We start from the raw sequence: 14,307 nt of genomic DNA on the forward strand, positions 1-14,307 counted from the left end.
ATAGTGTGCTGCAGTAGTTGGCAACAGATATTGCCAACAGTAGGGGATGTGGAATGGTATAATGTAGCCTGATCTCTTCAGTTCTTGGAAGCTAAGCTGGGTCGGCATTTGTATGGGAGACCACCAAGGAAGACTTGGCAGAGAAAGGCAATGGCAAACCACCTCTTCTAGACCACTTGCCTTGAAAACTCTATGGGGTCTCTGAACATTGGCTGTGACTTAAGAACATAAGAAAAGCCGTGCTGGATCAGACCAAGGCCCATCAAATTGGCATCTTCTTGCAAAAGCCCAACATCTTTTCTGCCTGTGTGGCAGAAGAATCGGGAAAGATTAATGCTTCCATCCTCCTAGAATGTATGAAAATTGCTTACGTGAGTGCTGACTTGGCTGGAGTTGGGATGTCAACTATAAGAACATAAGAAAAGCCATGCTGGATCAGACCAAGGCCCATCAAGTCCAGCAGTCTGTTCACACAGTGGCCAATTAGGTGCCTCTAGGAAGCCCCACAAACAAGACGACTGCAGCAGCATTATCCTGCCTGTGTTCCACAGCACTTAATATATTCGGCATGCTAGCTCTGTCCTCCATGAACATATCCACTCCCCTCTTAAAGCCTTCCAAGTTGGCAGCCATCACCACATCCTGGGGCAGGGAGTTCCACAACTAACGGCACACAGGCACACATGCTGCTGTAGAAACTATTGGGGCTTGCCCCAAAGCCTTCTGCTTCATTGCCTTTGGTGAAACGGGCTACACGCCATGATTCAGGATCAGACTATCATCCAGAACCGTGATTCCTTGCTGCTAGTTGTCCACAGAACAGGAGCTCCTCTTCCCTGTTATTGATAGATCCCTTGACAGTGCTTAAGATGTGGGCCAATTGACTGGGTTGCTAGTGCATCTATGCTTCCATGTGTATTCTCTTTATCACAGTTCCATAGGGTTGCCAGGTCCCTCTTCGCCACCAGTGGGAGGTTTTTGGGGCAGAGCCTGAGGAGGGCGGGGTTTGGGGAGGGTCTTCAATGCCATAGAGTCCAATTGCTAAAGCGGCCATTTTCTCCAGGTGAACTGATCTCTATCAGCTGGAGATCAGTTGTAATAGCAGGAGATCTCCAGCTAATACCTGGAAGTTGACAACCCTGTGGTTCCATCTGTATCTCCAACTCTCAGACCCTTAATATTTTCTGCGTCTTTCAAGCTCAGCTGCTCTATGCCACCCCTTAATTTATTATTTCCTTTACCCCTATATGTGACCCATAAATCCTCAGATCCCCACCTGTCCATATTACAAGTGCCATACAGCTATAGCATCGCTTTATCAAATTAGCATTCTCTGGCTCCTGTGTGTGTGTCAGATTGCCTGAGAGGGTCTTTTTGGTGATGGCACCAAAACCTGAAACTCTTTCCCCAGTGAGATTTGTCTGTCCCTTTCTGTTGCCGTCGTCCGCCAGCAGGTGAAGACTTGGGCTGCAATCCTAAAGCGGGGGGGGGGGGGCAAGCTCCTTTGGAGCCAGTGTGACCCCGCGCTGACATGTGCCCATTTAATCCATGATAAATGGCATTTACGCCATCACCGGTGGCATCCACGCTGGCTCCAGGATGCCACGGCTTGGGCGCAGGCACTGCCTCCTGGCAGCATTCCAGTGGCACAAGTCCCCATGAGTCCTGGGAGGCCTTCCTGAGGTGTTCCTAACCCCTTTCACCCCTGGGGTGCCAGAAAGTCTTGAAGGTGCTCTTTTCTTGCTCTTTTCTGCTGCTCCAGTTTTAATAACACTACTTTTTCCTTTTGCTGATTTTTAAACACTGATTTCCTAAATTAATCCTCTAAATTAATCAGTGTTTTGGATATTATCCATTTCATTAAAGCAAGGAGGGAAAGCTGAAATACTGAGATGGTGAAATGCCGATAATGCATTATCTATTAAAGGAATATATAGCAAGAATGGGGAACCTTTTTTCCGCCAAGGGCCATTTGGATATTTATAACATCATTCGCGGGCCATACAAAATTATCAACTTAAAAATTAGCCGACCAAGCCCCAAGCAGGCAGCTGCCCCAGATGACACCCCCCCGCGTGGGCAAGTAGGCAGGCATCCAACCGTTGGCGTACTCGCCCACCTAGTGGCACAGGATGGTCTGTTGCACCAGCTGGGCGTAGCCTTCCAGCTGCACGCCAGAGTTGCTCCTGCTCTGTATGGTTGGGGCCGGATTCGACAGCCGGCTCCTGCTACCTCCACCTGCAGGGATGAAAAGAGGACACACTGGCTAAGAACTCCCCCCCCCCCATGCGCATTCTGGCCCTGCCTCCTTTAACCCCTCCATTGTCGTCACTTCTGCCCCCAGCCCTCTTGTAGTACAGAGGGAATACGTTTCTCCACGACCCAGGTGGGAAAGGGTTAACACAGTTTCTTGGGCAGTCCTAGCAGCTCCATAGCTAAGGACTGCAAGAGGGGGAAAGGGTTACTTTTCTCGGCAAAACAAACTCATATCTACCTTGAATAGAGGCTATTCCTGTCCGTGGAAGGGGACGGATCACCAGTCTTAGATCCTTCTCTTCTAGAGATCTGCCAGGACCCACAAAGGGCCAGACCAAATGATTTTGCGGGCCTTATATGGCCCCCGGGCCTGACGTTCCCCACCCCTAAATCACAGCATGCTCATAATTTAGTTTCAGTGTAAGCATTTGTATGCTGATGGCAGGATTTATATATATATATATGTGTGTGTGCGTGCGCGTGTGTGTGCGCGCGCGCCATAGATGTAAATTCATGGAAGAATGAGCTATTTGCATAAAAATATTTCCTTGCATTTCGGCTGCAGATGTATAAGGGTTTCCTGTCCTAGCCGTAGTAATTTTCACATTTGCATCCTATAATTCTTTCATCATAATTTGTGCTTAGAGGGATTATGCAAGTTAAACACAGAAAGGCATCATCAGCAATAAAAACCAAGCAGGTACCATCGCAGGCAAGTCCCTCTATAGTTGTGGCTTTATTGTTCAAAAATATTTTTTCCTACGTAAGTTCAGCTTTTCCCCGTACTTGTATTTGTTTCTTCTCTTTGCTACTGCAAAGCCTTTACGGTTGGTTTAGTGTCATACATTTTCCCTGGAAGTTACATCTGAACCTTATCTGCACATCCGTTGAATTAAAAGCAACGAACAGCAATGAATACCCACTTAATAAAATATTAATAAAAGCGGGCAGCATTGTTCTGCCATAGAGCATAAATATTTGTGCAAAGAATTCAGCTGGAAGGGTGGAGAGAAGACAGAACGCCGGATCAAAGGCAGACCGATGAAGCCATGGATCTCTGTTGTGCTGTCTGTAGCACAGCATATTGTCAGAAGAAGAAGAAAAATGGAGAGCATCTTCCCAGGGATGGAGGAGGTAAATCTTGATTTCCAGGATAAAGCTGCCTACCTGGGTTCCTTTCCTTGTTTACCGGCAACCAACCCCAAGTGAAGCATCTTGTCTCTCTGCCTCCCATGGTAAAATGGAAACCTGGAAAGCAAATGAGAAGGTTGCTGTCCAGAGCTTCTCCTTTTTCTCCTTTGAGTGGGTGTGAACTAAGAAGTTTGGGGAGGGTCTGTGGCTCAATGGTAGAGCATCTGCTTGGCATGCAGAAGGTCCTAGGTTCAATCCCCGGCATCTCCAGTTAAAGGAACTGGGAAAGTAGGTGATGTGAAAGACCTCTGCCTGAGACCCTGGAGAGCCGCTGCCAATCTGAATAGACAATACTGACTTTGGTGGACCAAGTGTCTGATTCAGTATAAGGCAGCTTCATGTGTTCATGTGTTTAGTTCCCAGTCAGATCAGCCTCCTGTGCCAATTCTTGTGTCAACAGTAAGGGACAAACCATTTTGCAGAGATTCAAAGAATCATAGAGTCAGAAGGGGCTGTACAGGCCACCCGGTCCAACCCCCTGCTCAGTGCAGGATCGGTCTAGGGCATCCTTGATGAGTGTTTGTTCAGCCGCTGCTTAAAGACTGCCAGTGAGGGGGAGCTCACCACCTCCCTAGGTAACCGATTCCAACGTTGAACAACTCTTACTCCTGTAGCCCATACAGAAATTCAACCTGCAGGTCCCCAGAATGTCAGGCTCCTGTTCCCCATCTGACAACACCACGCTCTGCTTGAAGATGGGAGCATTCACTAGCATTTTGTGGGCAGGGTATCTTGTGTATGTGGGGAGGCATAGGTCCTTTATACATTCATCCAGGATCATTCTGAACACACACTATTAAATATTATTGCTAAAGTTTATTTTCTCTCTCCCCCCCCTTCCCTTTCCTCCCCATTTCAGACATTAATTGCTGGAGCAGTGGTTGAACAACTGGACTTCCTAAGAATCAGCGAAACAGATGAGTATGTATACTTGGAATCAAATAATTTTTTTTAGACAAAAGAATGTGCTGAGCTAGTGGAATTAAAGAGGGGTAAAAACCACATTTCTAGATGTTTTCCACCAGCGTGTAAAATCAAATTGCAAAGCTTGGACATTGAAGCGAGCTGTGGATTTTGGAAATTTCAATCATTCCTTTCTGCAGGCCTCCAGAGTTCAAGAGCTTCGAAGAGCTTGATCTTCCAAAACATTCAAAAGTCAAGAGACAGACCAGCACACCGAATGTTACTGAGTTGGAACAACAGCCAGATATTAATGTGAAGGACTGGAAAAACAGGTCAACTTACGAGATTCTTCAGAAACTGAATGTACGTATATAGAAGAAACTGAAGTCTGCTCTTCTCCCTTGAGGTGTAATATTCGCAACTCATAATAATTTTGAGGCATAATATTTGCAAGGCGCAGGTGAAAACAAGTTTTAAGTGTGCTTGTATCGAGTTTCCGACACAATTGATGTCTAAGGAAAATGGCAGGTTTACAATTGCATTTCCACCCTTCTGCACTTTTTATAGTTCATGCTTGAATTTCGGCCAAACCCTGAATTTCGGCCAAACTCTGTTAAATTTCCATCACTGGAAATTTGGTAGTGATTTCAAAATAACATTTATTTGTTTGTTCGTTGGATTTCTAACCCACCCTCCCTGGCCAAAGGGCAGGTAACAACGATAAAATCATTGAGCATACGTATAAATATAACAATTAAAAAATTAAAACAGTAAAATACAATCTCTACAAATTATTAAAACCCAAGATGGTGTACAAATCCTACAGCATCCGCTGCATCGCAGCAGGCAGGCGAATAGCCCTCCTCTGATGAAAATGCATCAATTACCAGAAAATGGGGTGGGGGGATAGGGAGGCCAGCATTGATAACACCTGAGGCTGCCCTGAATTGTAGACCTGGTAGAAAGGCTCTGTCTTACAGACCCTGCAGCACTATTTTGGGTCCCACAGAGCCCCAATGTCGCTAAGAAGAGCATTCCGCCAGGGCCGAAAAAGTCCTGGCTCTTGTCATAATAAAGGCCGTGCTGGATCAGACCAAGCCCCATCAAGTCCAGCAATCTGTTCACACAGTGGCCAACCAGGTGCCTCTAGGAAGCCCACAAACAAGAGGTTGACTGCAGCAGCACCGTCCTGCCTGTGTTCCACAACACCTAATAGAATAGTCATGCCCCTCTGATCCCTGAGAGAATAAGTATGCATCATGACATGGCGAGGACAGCTGCACGCTCCTAGGGTCGAGGACCACCAACAAGTTATTATCACCAGAACGTAACATCCGGTGCACCAGGAGAGGCGGTCGCGAAGATATGAGGATCCCATACCATGTAAGGCCTTAACGGTCAAAACCAGCCCCTTAAACCTGGTCCTATACTCCAGCTGGAGCCAGCGCATGTGGTGTGTATATATCTCTAGTGAAAAAGCAATGTTATGTTCAAGCTCGTAACAAATGGCATTTCCCCACCGGTTACTTACACTGGATGGCTCTTCCTTGCCAGGACTGCAACTGCCTAGCAAGCCAAGCAATTCTGCTGAACATTTTGCTCAAACGGGAAGGCCCGAATTTCATCACCAAGGAAGGTATGTTATCAGAGGTGTGTTTGCACAGATACTGAAGAACATGAATAATGGGCATGCACATTGGAAGTTGTGTTGCTATTTTCCTCTCCATTAGTGCACTTTCTCTTTTAAATGGGAAACGTACGTTCGTACACTGTAGAGCGGAATGAACCGTTAAATGTATTAACTCTTTTTCATTGTTTGCTTGTCGTACATTTCCTGCTTATAATTCTGAGCACATACTTTGAGGGTAAGTAGGTTCCATTTGCTGTAGTAAGGTGAAGCTGGAAGGCCAGTTTATTGCCTTGGATCATCCTGGGCTGTGGAACATGCAAAGTGCTTTATGTGTAAATATATTACTTGAATGATATATATGTATATGTGTGTGTGTGTGTGTGTGTATGTGTGTGTGTATATTTTATGTGTATGTGTGTGTGTATATGTGTATGTGTGAGTGTATATTTTATATATATATAAAATTTTTGAATGTTGTTGTAGGGCTTAGTAAAGTTTAGAGAAAAAAGAGTGAATCCCTCAAAGAAGCACAACAGAAGGGAGAGAGATTCAATCCATGGATATAAAATACTCCCCAAATTTATTGAATTTGAAAAAAAATTAATGTGTCCATATTTCAAGCTACAATTTTCTCCGAGAATGCTTTTCCAAATGAAACAAATATGGAGCCCTAACACCAGCAGTGCTTTTTATTTTTATGCACTATATATGCTGCTTAGCGAGCCCTATTTCATTATCATGTTTCTTTAAGGCACTCAGAACTGCAAAACATATTGGTAATCGCATATGATAAAGGGCATTGCTAATTTTCTTGTAACTATTTCTCCAAAAAAATTCACGCGACAGTTCTAAAGCACAGCTGATTTGTGCTTCTTCTGCTTTTAGTGTTCAAAGAATATTTCACTTGAGGAACAGAACACCTTACCAAGGGCCAGAGAGAGTTGTATTTTACTTACAATATAAGTTGTCCCTTTCCTTTTTGTTTTATAAAAAGCTCGTAGGTTTAAAAAAAATCATTAAAAAATAAAATGCAATGCAAATGATAAAATTGTAAAACAAATATAAAATTAAAAGTTAAATATTGTAGTAGGGTTCTCAGTCGCTTGTCAAGTCAGTAGAATGGGTTGCATTTTTGTCTTTTTTGATACATTCCAGCAAAATAATCCATGAAGCACAGTCCTAAATAGTTGTGCAGGTAAGAGCTTACTATTAGATTCAACCAAATCTGCTAGCACAATAGCAGGAGAGTTTGGGTCCGGCGAACAACGACCCTCAGGTAAAACTCCTGTGCATAAATGACCTAAATCTGGCTAGCTGCGGTGTGTGAACGCAGGTGCATGAGTTAACCCGAGTTTCCGTTTCCTCCCCTAACTGGGATTCTAACCTGGAGAGTAATTAAGGCTTAACATTCCAGTTAGTGGGGGAAGGCTGATCGCTGTCTGCATTTGTACATCTCAGGTATCCAGAGTTAGTTTCCAACCAGGCTTCCTTAATTGTGTCTTTTGTCAGAAAGGAGGATCAAGGCTTATGTGCTAGCCCAACAACAAGTCATGCTCATGAACATTTTAACCGCAGTTTGCTGCCTGAATGCAGTCTTAGCATATAGCGCTGCCCTTGTGCTCTGGCTTTGAAATGAGCCAACAAAACAGGTCAAACTCATTACGCTGTTGCAATTTAAAACTTTCTTTCTTTCTTTGTTTCTGCCTGTTCTTTGTGAATTAGGTACCGTCTCTGATCATATTGAAAGAATCTATCGAAAAGCTGGCAGCAAAAAACTCTGGTTTGTATATAGTATCTTCCTGCTTTCTGTTAGTGTCGTTATGTAGTGATGTTGAAGTCCCTGCTACCAATTTTTGACCCTCATTTTATGCAAGATGGTTTATATTTCTGCAAGATGTTTATATTAACTTCACAGGAAAGACATAGTTTGGGGATGCCGTTGGACAGATGTTAATAACGTAGGTTTTGATTATTGTTATTTTTAGCAGACTGCTGGAAATATTTGTTAATAAGTCCCAATTTCCGCCCATCAGAGGTCGCCCTGCTCTCCCCTCATGGTTTGCTCATATTTTCCGGATGCTGTTTTAGCCAGTATCTGGAAAATGGGGGCAAAACGCACGGGGAGAGCGAGGATTCCTCTGACAGATGGGAAAGGCGTGCCTAATTAAAAGGAAGCCCCACAGCAGTCGGTGGGGGTGACCATGGGGAAACATCCCTGCATAAAAAGCCAATATTTAGGGGTGCGCCTCCTCTAAAGATGAAAGTTCCACTTAGCTGTCATAGCTAGCAGCTATCGGCAAACCCTCTCGTCCCTGAATTGCCTGGTTCCCTTTTCAAGCCATCGCAGCTGGAGGCCATCTTGTGGCAGCGGAGTCTGTGAATTAATAATGCCTTGCGTGAAGAAGTAGTTTTCATTGGCCATTTAATCTGCAGCCAGTCACCCAATTCGGATGTTATGAAAGAGAGAGAAAAGATGGCTCGTGATCCCCATTCTCCACACCATTCATCATTTTATAACTCTCCCCCCTTTTGTCTGTCCTCCATCAGTATTGAGCGGTGGCACTGAAAATAGATGGCAGGACCGGCCCGGATTAAGCCCTGAGAGCATCCATGCAAGGAACCGCATTATAAGACTTGAGTGCCATTTCAGAGAAAGAGAGGGCAAAAAACTATTGAAGAGTGTCATTGTGATAATAGGATATTTTGTGCTATTCAAGGTGCTATTAGGCAGACACTGCAATTAAAAAAAAATCCCCATGATTACTGCAGAACACAGACATTGTGAAATTTGATGGGACCTATTCTTTTTTGGGGAGACTTGTCTCCCATTAAATGTAATTTGCAGCTAAGCTTTTATAAGTGGTAATCTTCACTTCCTATCTAGTTTGAGTCCCACCTCTTCCATATCATTGCCTCGCTCCCATATCTTAGATGTTTACCCAGAGGTGGTAAAATAGGATGCCGTTGAGTGTGTGTTCCTAGTCTGGCTCTCCTGCTCTGGGATCAGGCTCGTTCAATACCTGCCTTCTCTCACCTCCAGCCATTTAAGAAAAGAACTGGGTCAATCTTCTGCAGGAAAACCATTTCAGTTTGGGGTCAGAATAAAGTAAATATGCGCTCACTTGCCCAGTCGTACTCTGACTGGGATGGCCCAGGCTAGCCTGATCTCATCAGCTCTTGGAAGCTAAGCAGGGTCGGCCCTGGTTAGTATTTGGATGGGAGTCCAGGGAAGTCCAGGGTTGCTATGCAGAGGCAGGCAATGGCAAACCACCTCTGTTGGTCTCTTGCCTTGAAAACCCTATGGGGTCACCATAAATCGGCTATGACTTCACGGCACTTTCCACCACCTGTCCAGTCAATAAGCAAGACTATCCCCATTTAGTATTCTTTTTAAAACAATGGCCATTCAGGTAGCCCCTGAGTAGCTTATTTATTTATTTGTTTGATTTCTTACCCGCCCTCTCTGGCTAGGCTAGGCTCAGGGCAGGTCACATGATTTAAAATATACCTCAAAACATCACCGTCATCAAAATTTAAAACAATAAAGACAATAACGTTCCAATTAAAACAAAAAGTCAAAATGGCACTCTAGTATCCACTGATTTGACTGGGCAACGAGGCAGGCCACCCCTCAGATGGATTTCAGCGTATAATATGACGGGGGGGAGGGGAATAGGGAGGCCAGCAAGTGTAGTGTAGTATCTGCGGCTGCCCTCAACTATAGGCCTGGCGGAATAACTCTTACAGGCCCTGTGGAACTCCTTAAGGTCCCGTAGGGTCCTTCTGTCACGAGACAGAGCATTATACCAGGCTGGCGCCTGTCCTCGTTGAAGACAGCCGCATACTCTTAGGACCAGGGACCACCAGTAAGTTGTTATCAACTTATACCAGGAGAGGCGGTCCCAAAGATACGAAGGTCCCAGACAGTGTAAGGCTTTAAAGGTCGAAACCAGCACCTTGAACCTGATCCGATACTCCAGCTTACAAAGCAGGGCATGAAGTGGATAGCCATCTCCTGTTCTGTAGTCATAGCATTTAGGATAATACTGCCTTTGGCCACTGAGGTCCCATTTAAATGTCGTGACCTAGCCACAAGTTTATCTAAATAGATCATCTTTGCCTAGTGGCCATCACCAGATCCCACGCTGGAGAATTCCATAAGTCAATTGCGAGACGTGCAAAGATGTTCTTTCAAAGCGCTGTTAATTAATTCTGCACACCGCATTTGGTGTTTGTTTGTTTTAAATTCCATTTCTCAAACCAGCTGCGTTTCTCCGTTCAGTACCCCACCCAAAATAACTCTTGCAGTGGAGGGGTTTTGTTCTGTCTTAAAACAAAAATCCAACTGTACCCCCCCCCAACCACGCTGAACACTGCTCTCAAAAGTAACTGAACTTTTTTGTACAGCATGAATATGGAAAAGAGCCTTCCTTTTCATTGCCCGTTCATCACTGTCATGTGCCGTGTCTAGGTTGGTGCTACGCTGCAGTGCGGTGTACATTCAGAAATTCGCAGCCTCTTTAGCCCCCCACATTACCACCCTGGTCGTACACGGCAAGCAGGTAAAGTGCCCCCCCGGAGGCCTAAACCCGTGCTGCTCGAGATGTGTCAGCTTCTTTTGCATTTTGACGGTTGTCGCTTGACGTTGTGGTCCTGAGACGCTTTGCTCTGGGTTGTTAAGGAGTGCACACCCGTGGGTCACAGATGCTAGCATCAATTTGGTTGATGGGTTTTTTTTTTTTTTTGCGCTAACTTAGTGGGATCTTTCCCCGCTCGTTCATTAACTCTTGATAAATTAATGCCTTGGCTACAAAGCCAGTCTCAGAAAATGTGAAATGTGACATTCTGGTATGTCTGTTGTTTCTAGATCGAGGCAGATCAGATGCTGGAAATTCTAGTCTTTATAGCAAAGTAGCAAGGTGGGGGCTGGGGAGCATGGATCGGATTCAGGATATTTTCCTGGATGTGTTTGTTTATTTATTAAAATACTTGTTCCCAGTCTCTGCCCTTACCTGGATATAACAGATCTCAGAAGCTAAGCAGGATCAGCCCTGGTTGCTACTTGGATGGGAGACCACTAAGGAAATCTGGGGTTGCTACGGAGAGTCAGGCAATGGCGAACCACATCTGAACGTCTCTTGCCTTGAAAACGCTACATGATGGATTATGATTGAGGGCAAGGGAGCTTATAAATCCAAGGCAGCTTATAAATCCAAATTTATAACATACAAAATGCAGCAAAACCTACCTTCCCCCAAAAGGTCTGCAGCCTAAACTTGGTTAAAAAGCCCCAGTGAATGAAGCAGCCTTGCAGGATCTCCAAAAATCATGAAGGGAGAGTACCCTCGCAACCACCTCAGGTGGCCTATTCCATATGGTGGGAGCTACTGTGACTAAACTGAGGCTATCGTACTTTGGTCACATTATGAGAAGACAAAAGTTACTGGAAAAGACAATAACGGTAGGAAAAGCTGAAGGCAGCAGGAAAAGAGGAAGACCCAACAAGAGATGGATTGACTCTATCAAGGAAGCCACGGCCTTCAGTTTGCAGGATCTGAGCAAGGCTGTTAACGAGAGGAGGTTTTGGAGGACATTGATTCATAGGGTTGCCATGAGTCAGAAGTGACTTGACGGAACTTAACACACACACACTGTGAAAAGCACAGGCTACCTTAAGCAAGGGAACAACATGAGGACAGTAGTTGGCGCACAAGGACATATGGAAGGAGACGGACCTTTAGATCTGCGGGTCCTAAATCATAACCAGCACCTGGAATTGAACTCAGGAACAAACTGGCAGTCCGTGTAGCTGTTTTAAAATAAGCAAGATGTGTTCCTATTGCCTAACCCCTGACGATAACGTGGATGCCACATTTTGAATCAGTTGTAATTTTTGAGTTGTCTTCAAGGGCAGCCCAATGTAGACTGTATTACAGTAATCCAGCCGTGCTGTTGCGAAAGCCTGGATTAACGTGGCCAGGTTGACTGAGTCTAAGAAAGGCGAGAGTTTGTGAACAAAATACAGCTGATAGAAAGCACTCTTGGCCGCCACAACATAGCCACGGGGCATCCTTTCGAAGGGAGAGAAAAGGGCAAACAGGAAGCTAGCTCTCCCACAGCTGCTGTTTGACGATAAAATGCTCTGATCTTCCAGCATCTCATCTGTTTTGACCCTCAGAAAACAGAGGCAAAGTTTACGTTTGGTTTCCTTTGTAGGAGTAGTTGGACAAATACTCAAAGCGGCAGACCTTTTTAAAACCAAGCAGTTTACACATTTCTTGTTTTTCCCCATCCCTTGGCTATTTACACCGGCGTGCACAGAATGTTCCTCTGGTCCTGGATGCTGCACTTCATCAGTAGCTCTACGTGATGTATTTGCTGCAGGACTGTGCCATTTCAGACTCGGCACGAGATCGAACTTTGGAGCGCTTCCTCACAGTTGCAAAGCTCCTTGCACATACAAAAGTAGCGTGTAAAGGAGCAGGGTTCTAGCCTAGGTATCTGCCCAGCATGCTAGTTTTGCAAGGAAGTTTTTTCTATTCAAGTATTTCCCCCCACCTGCAGGCTGAAGTGGTACAGTCCAGCCGCAGATGCATCATGGGTCCCTGCTGGGAGTGTGTTTTGTCTGTCAGTATGTGTGCATCTTGTTCATTTTAAGAAGTGGGGTTTCAGACGATGATCCCAATGATCACCTGGTCAGTTATAATTTTCGTCATGGACCGTATTGTACATCTCACCTTGACTCCATGATGTCTCTTCCAGTACCCATTAATGGGGAGGTAAGCTTACATATGATGGATGTCGGAACGGGCTGTCCGAAACCACCATTAACACTTGCCGTCTTTGGCAAACGGCCACCAAATTTTGTCCGCCGAAAGCTGTGTTTTACACACAATACGAATGGCATGCATTTAAATATTTTTATTTTTCAGGCCAGAAGATTGTCAGATGGCAGTAAATACACTGTGCCTGCTCTGTACTTCCTCTCATGGCAGAAAGCCTTTATTGTCTGTCTCCAAACACATTTTTTAACTTAAGAAATTAAGCAAGTTAAGCACTTTGATTTTCTTTGCAAGATTGGGACAGGACCTGGAGAGAGTTTCTACTGAATGCAAATTTGTCAAGACGGTCTGGGGGGAAAAATTATTTCTTTTTAAAAAATTTTTGCTTTCATAATTGTATCAAGCCGATCTTCCCGTCATGTCAGAGAAAGGAACAGCAGTGGCCTATAATGTAGTATGCAGTTTAATGAGTTCAAACTGTGCTCCCAACATGGCCATTAAGAGTGTTCTTGCTTCAGTAATTTAAATAATTCAAGATTTAGCCTCCAAAAAAAGAAAAGAAACCTTTTAGGAAGTGACATCTCAAGTTCAAAAATACCATTCATATTTAGATGTTTAGCATTTGGGAACTGATCAGATATGACAACAAGTTTTCAATCCTCTTTTTTGAATTCATTAAACTAGTATTTGATATCCAGTAGGATTGCTCTGTTTTCTGCCCCCAGGTCTCTTGTGCGCTTCGCAGCAAGCATTTTATGTAAACTAGTGGACAGCCTTGCACCGTCTATTACTAATGTTTTAGTTCAGGGCAAGCAGGTAAGTCCTTTATTTTTTGGAATCCTTAAATCAGGCAGAACACAAGCTTTGGTGTCCAAAGCTTCTTGCACAGTATGTTGTAGGAGGCTTATGTGTTTCAAGACATAGCTCAATCAGCTCTAGATAATAACTAAAACTTTTGAGGCTATATAAAACCTTGCCACTGGGCCAGTGTAACCCTGGGTCACTTCTCCCACCAGGCGACCTAAGCTTCTGCTTCAACGGTGTAAGAAAGGAGGCACTCCCAAATCCTCTGCACCCTCTCCATTCTCATCTCACACCTTTCAGACAAGAGTTGAATCATATCCTCCACATCTTTCTATTCCTCTTCAGTACCACGTGGCACGTGCACTCATTAGTTCTTCCCAAACTTCCCTTGTCTTGTGATAGTTCAGGAGACATTTTGATTATCTTGGCAATCTTATTGTGCAGTGAGACATTTGGACACATTGCTGTGGGGCCTCGACAGAAAGGTCACTTCCTTCACCCCCTAGCATGCCTGATGCTAGGCCGAGGGAACTGACCTCTTTGCCCAGACCACCCCAGAGAGACAACAGAACATGAGGCAAACTTCTCACGGCGGGACGACATTCCCGAGACAGCCAAAACAGTGCCCAAACACTCTGATGTCATGAGAATTCAGGGAGATTTACTGGGCCTGCACAGCTTTCGACCCAATATTGAAAGAGAGGTGGAGCGGCCAAGAAGGGTGTGTTCCAGCTCTTGTTC

General features: G+C 44.7%; 1 protein-coding gene across 2 annotated transcripts in view; it reads left to right on the top strand.

Moving 5' to 3' along the window:
- Positions 1-14,307, top strand: part of PHKB (phosphorylase kinase regulatory subunit beta) — a 152,886-nt gene that overhangs the window by 114,035 nt on the left and 24,544 nt on the right. The window contains exons 21-25 of one of the 2 annotated variants that reach the window (XM_056862527.1): positions 4,307-4,368; positions 4,551-4,713; positions 5,905-5,986; positions 7,703-7,760; positions 10,452-10,542. In XM_056862527.1, the coding sequence (XP_056718505.1) occupies positions 4,307-4,368; positions 4,551-4,713; positions 5,905-5,986; positions 7,703-7,760; positions 10,452-10,542 (456 nt within the window). Of the gene's footprint in view, positions 1-4,306; positions 4,369-4,550; positions 4,714-5,904; positions 5,987-7,702; positions 7,761-10,451; positions 10,543-13,487; positions 13,579-14,307 lie in introns of both variants that reach the window. The other variant, XM_056862526.1, reaches the window with a different exon arrangement.

The sequence above is a fragment of the Euleptes europaea genome, chromosome 17, assembly GCF_029931775.1.
Source record: "Euleptes europaea isolate rEulEur1 chromosome 17, rEulEur1.hap1, whole genome shotgun sequence".
In the NCBI taxonomy this organism is placed as follows: domain Eukaryota; kingdom Metazoa; phylum Chordata; class Lepidosauria; order Squamata; family Sphaerodactylidae; genus Euleptes; species Euleptes europaea.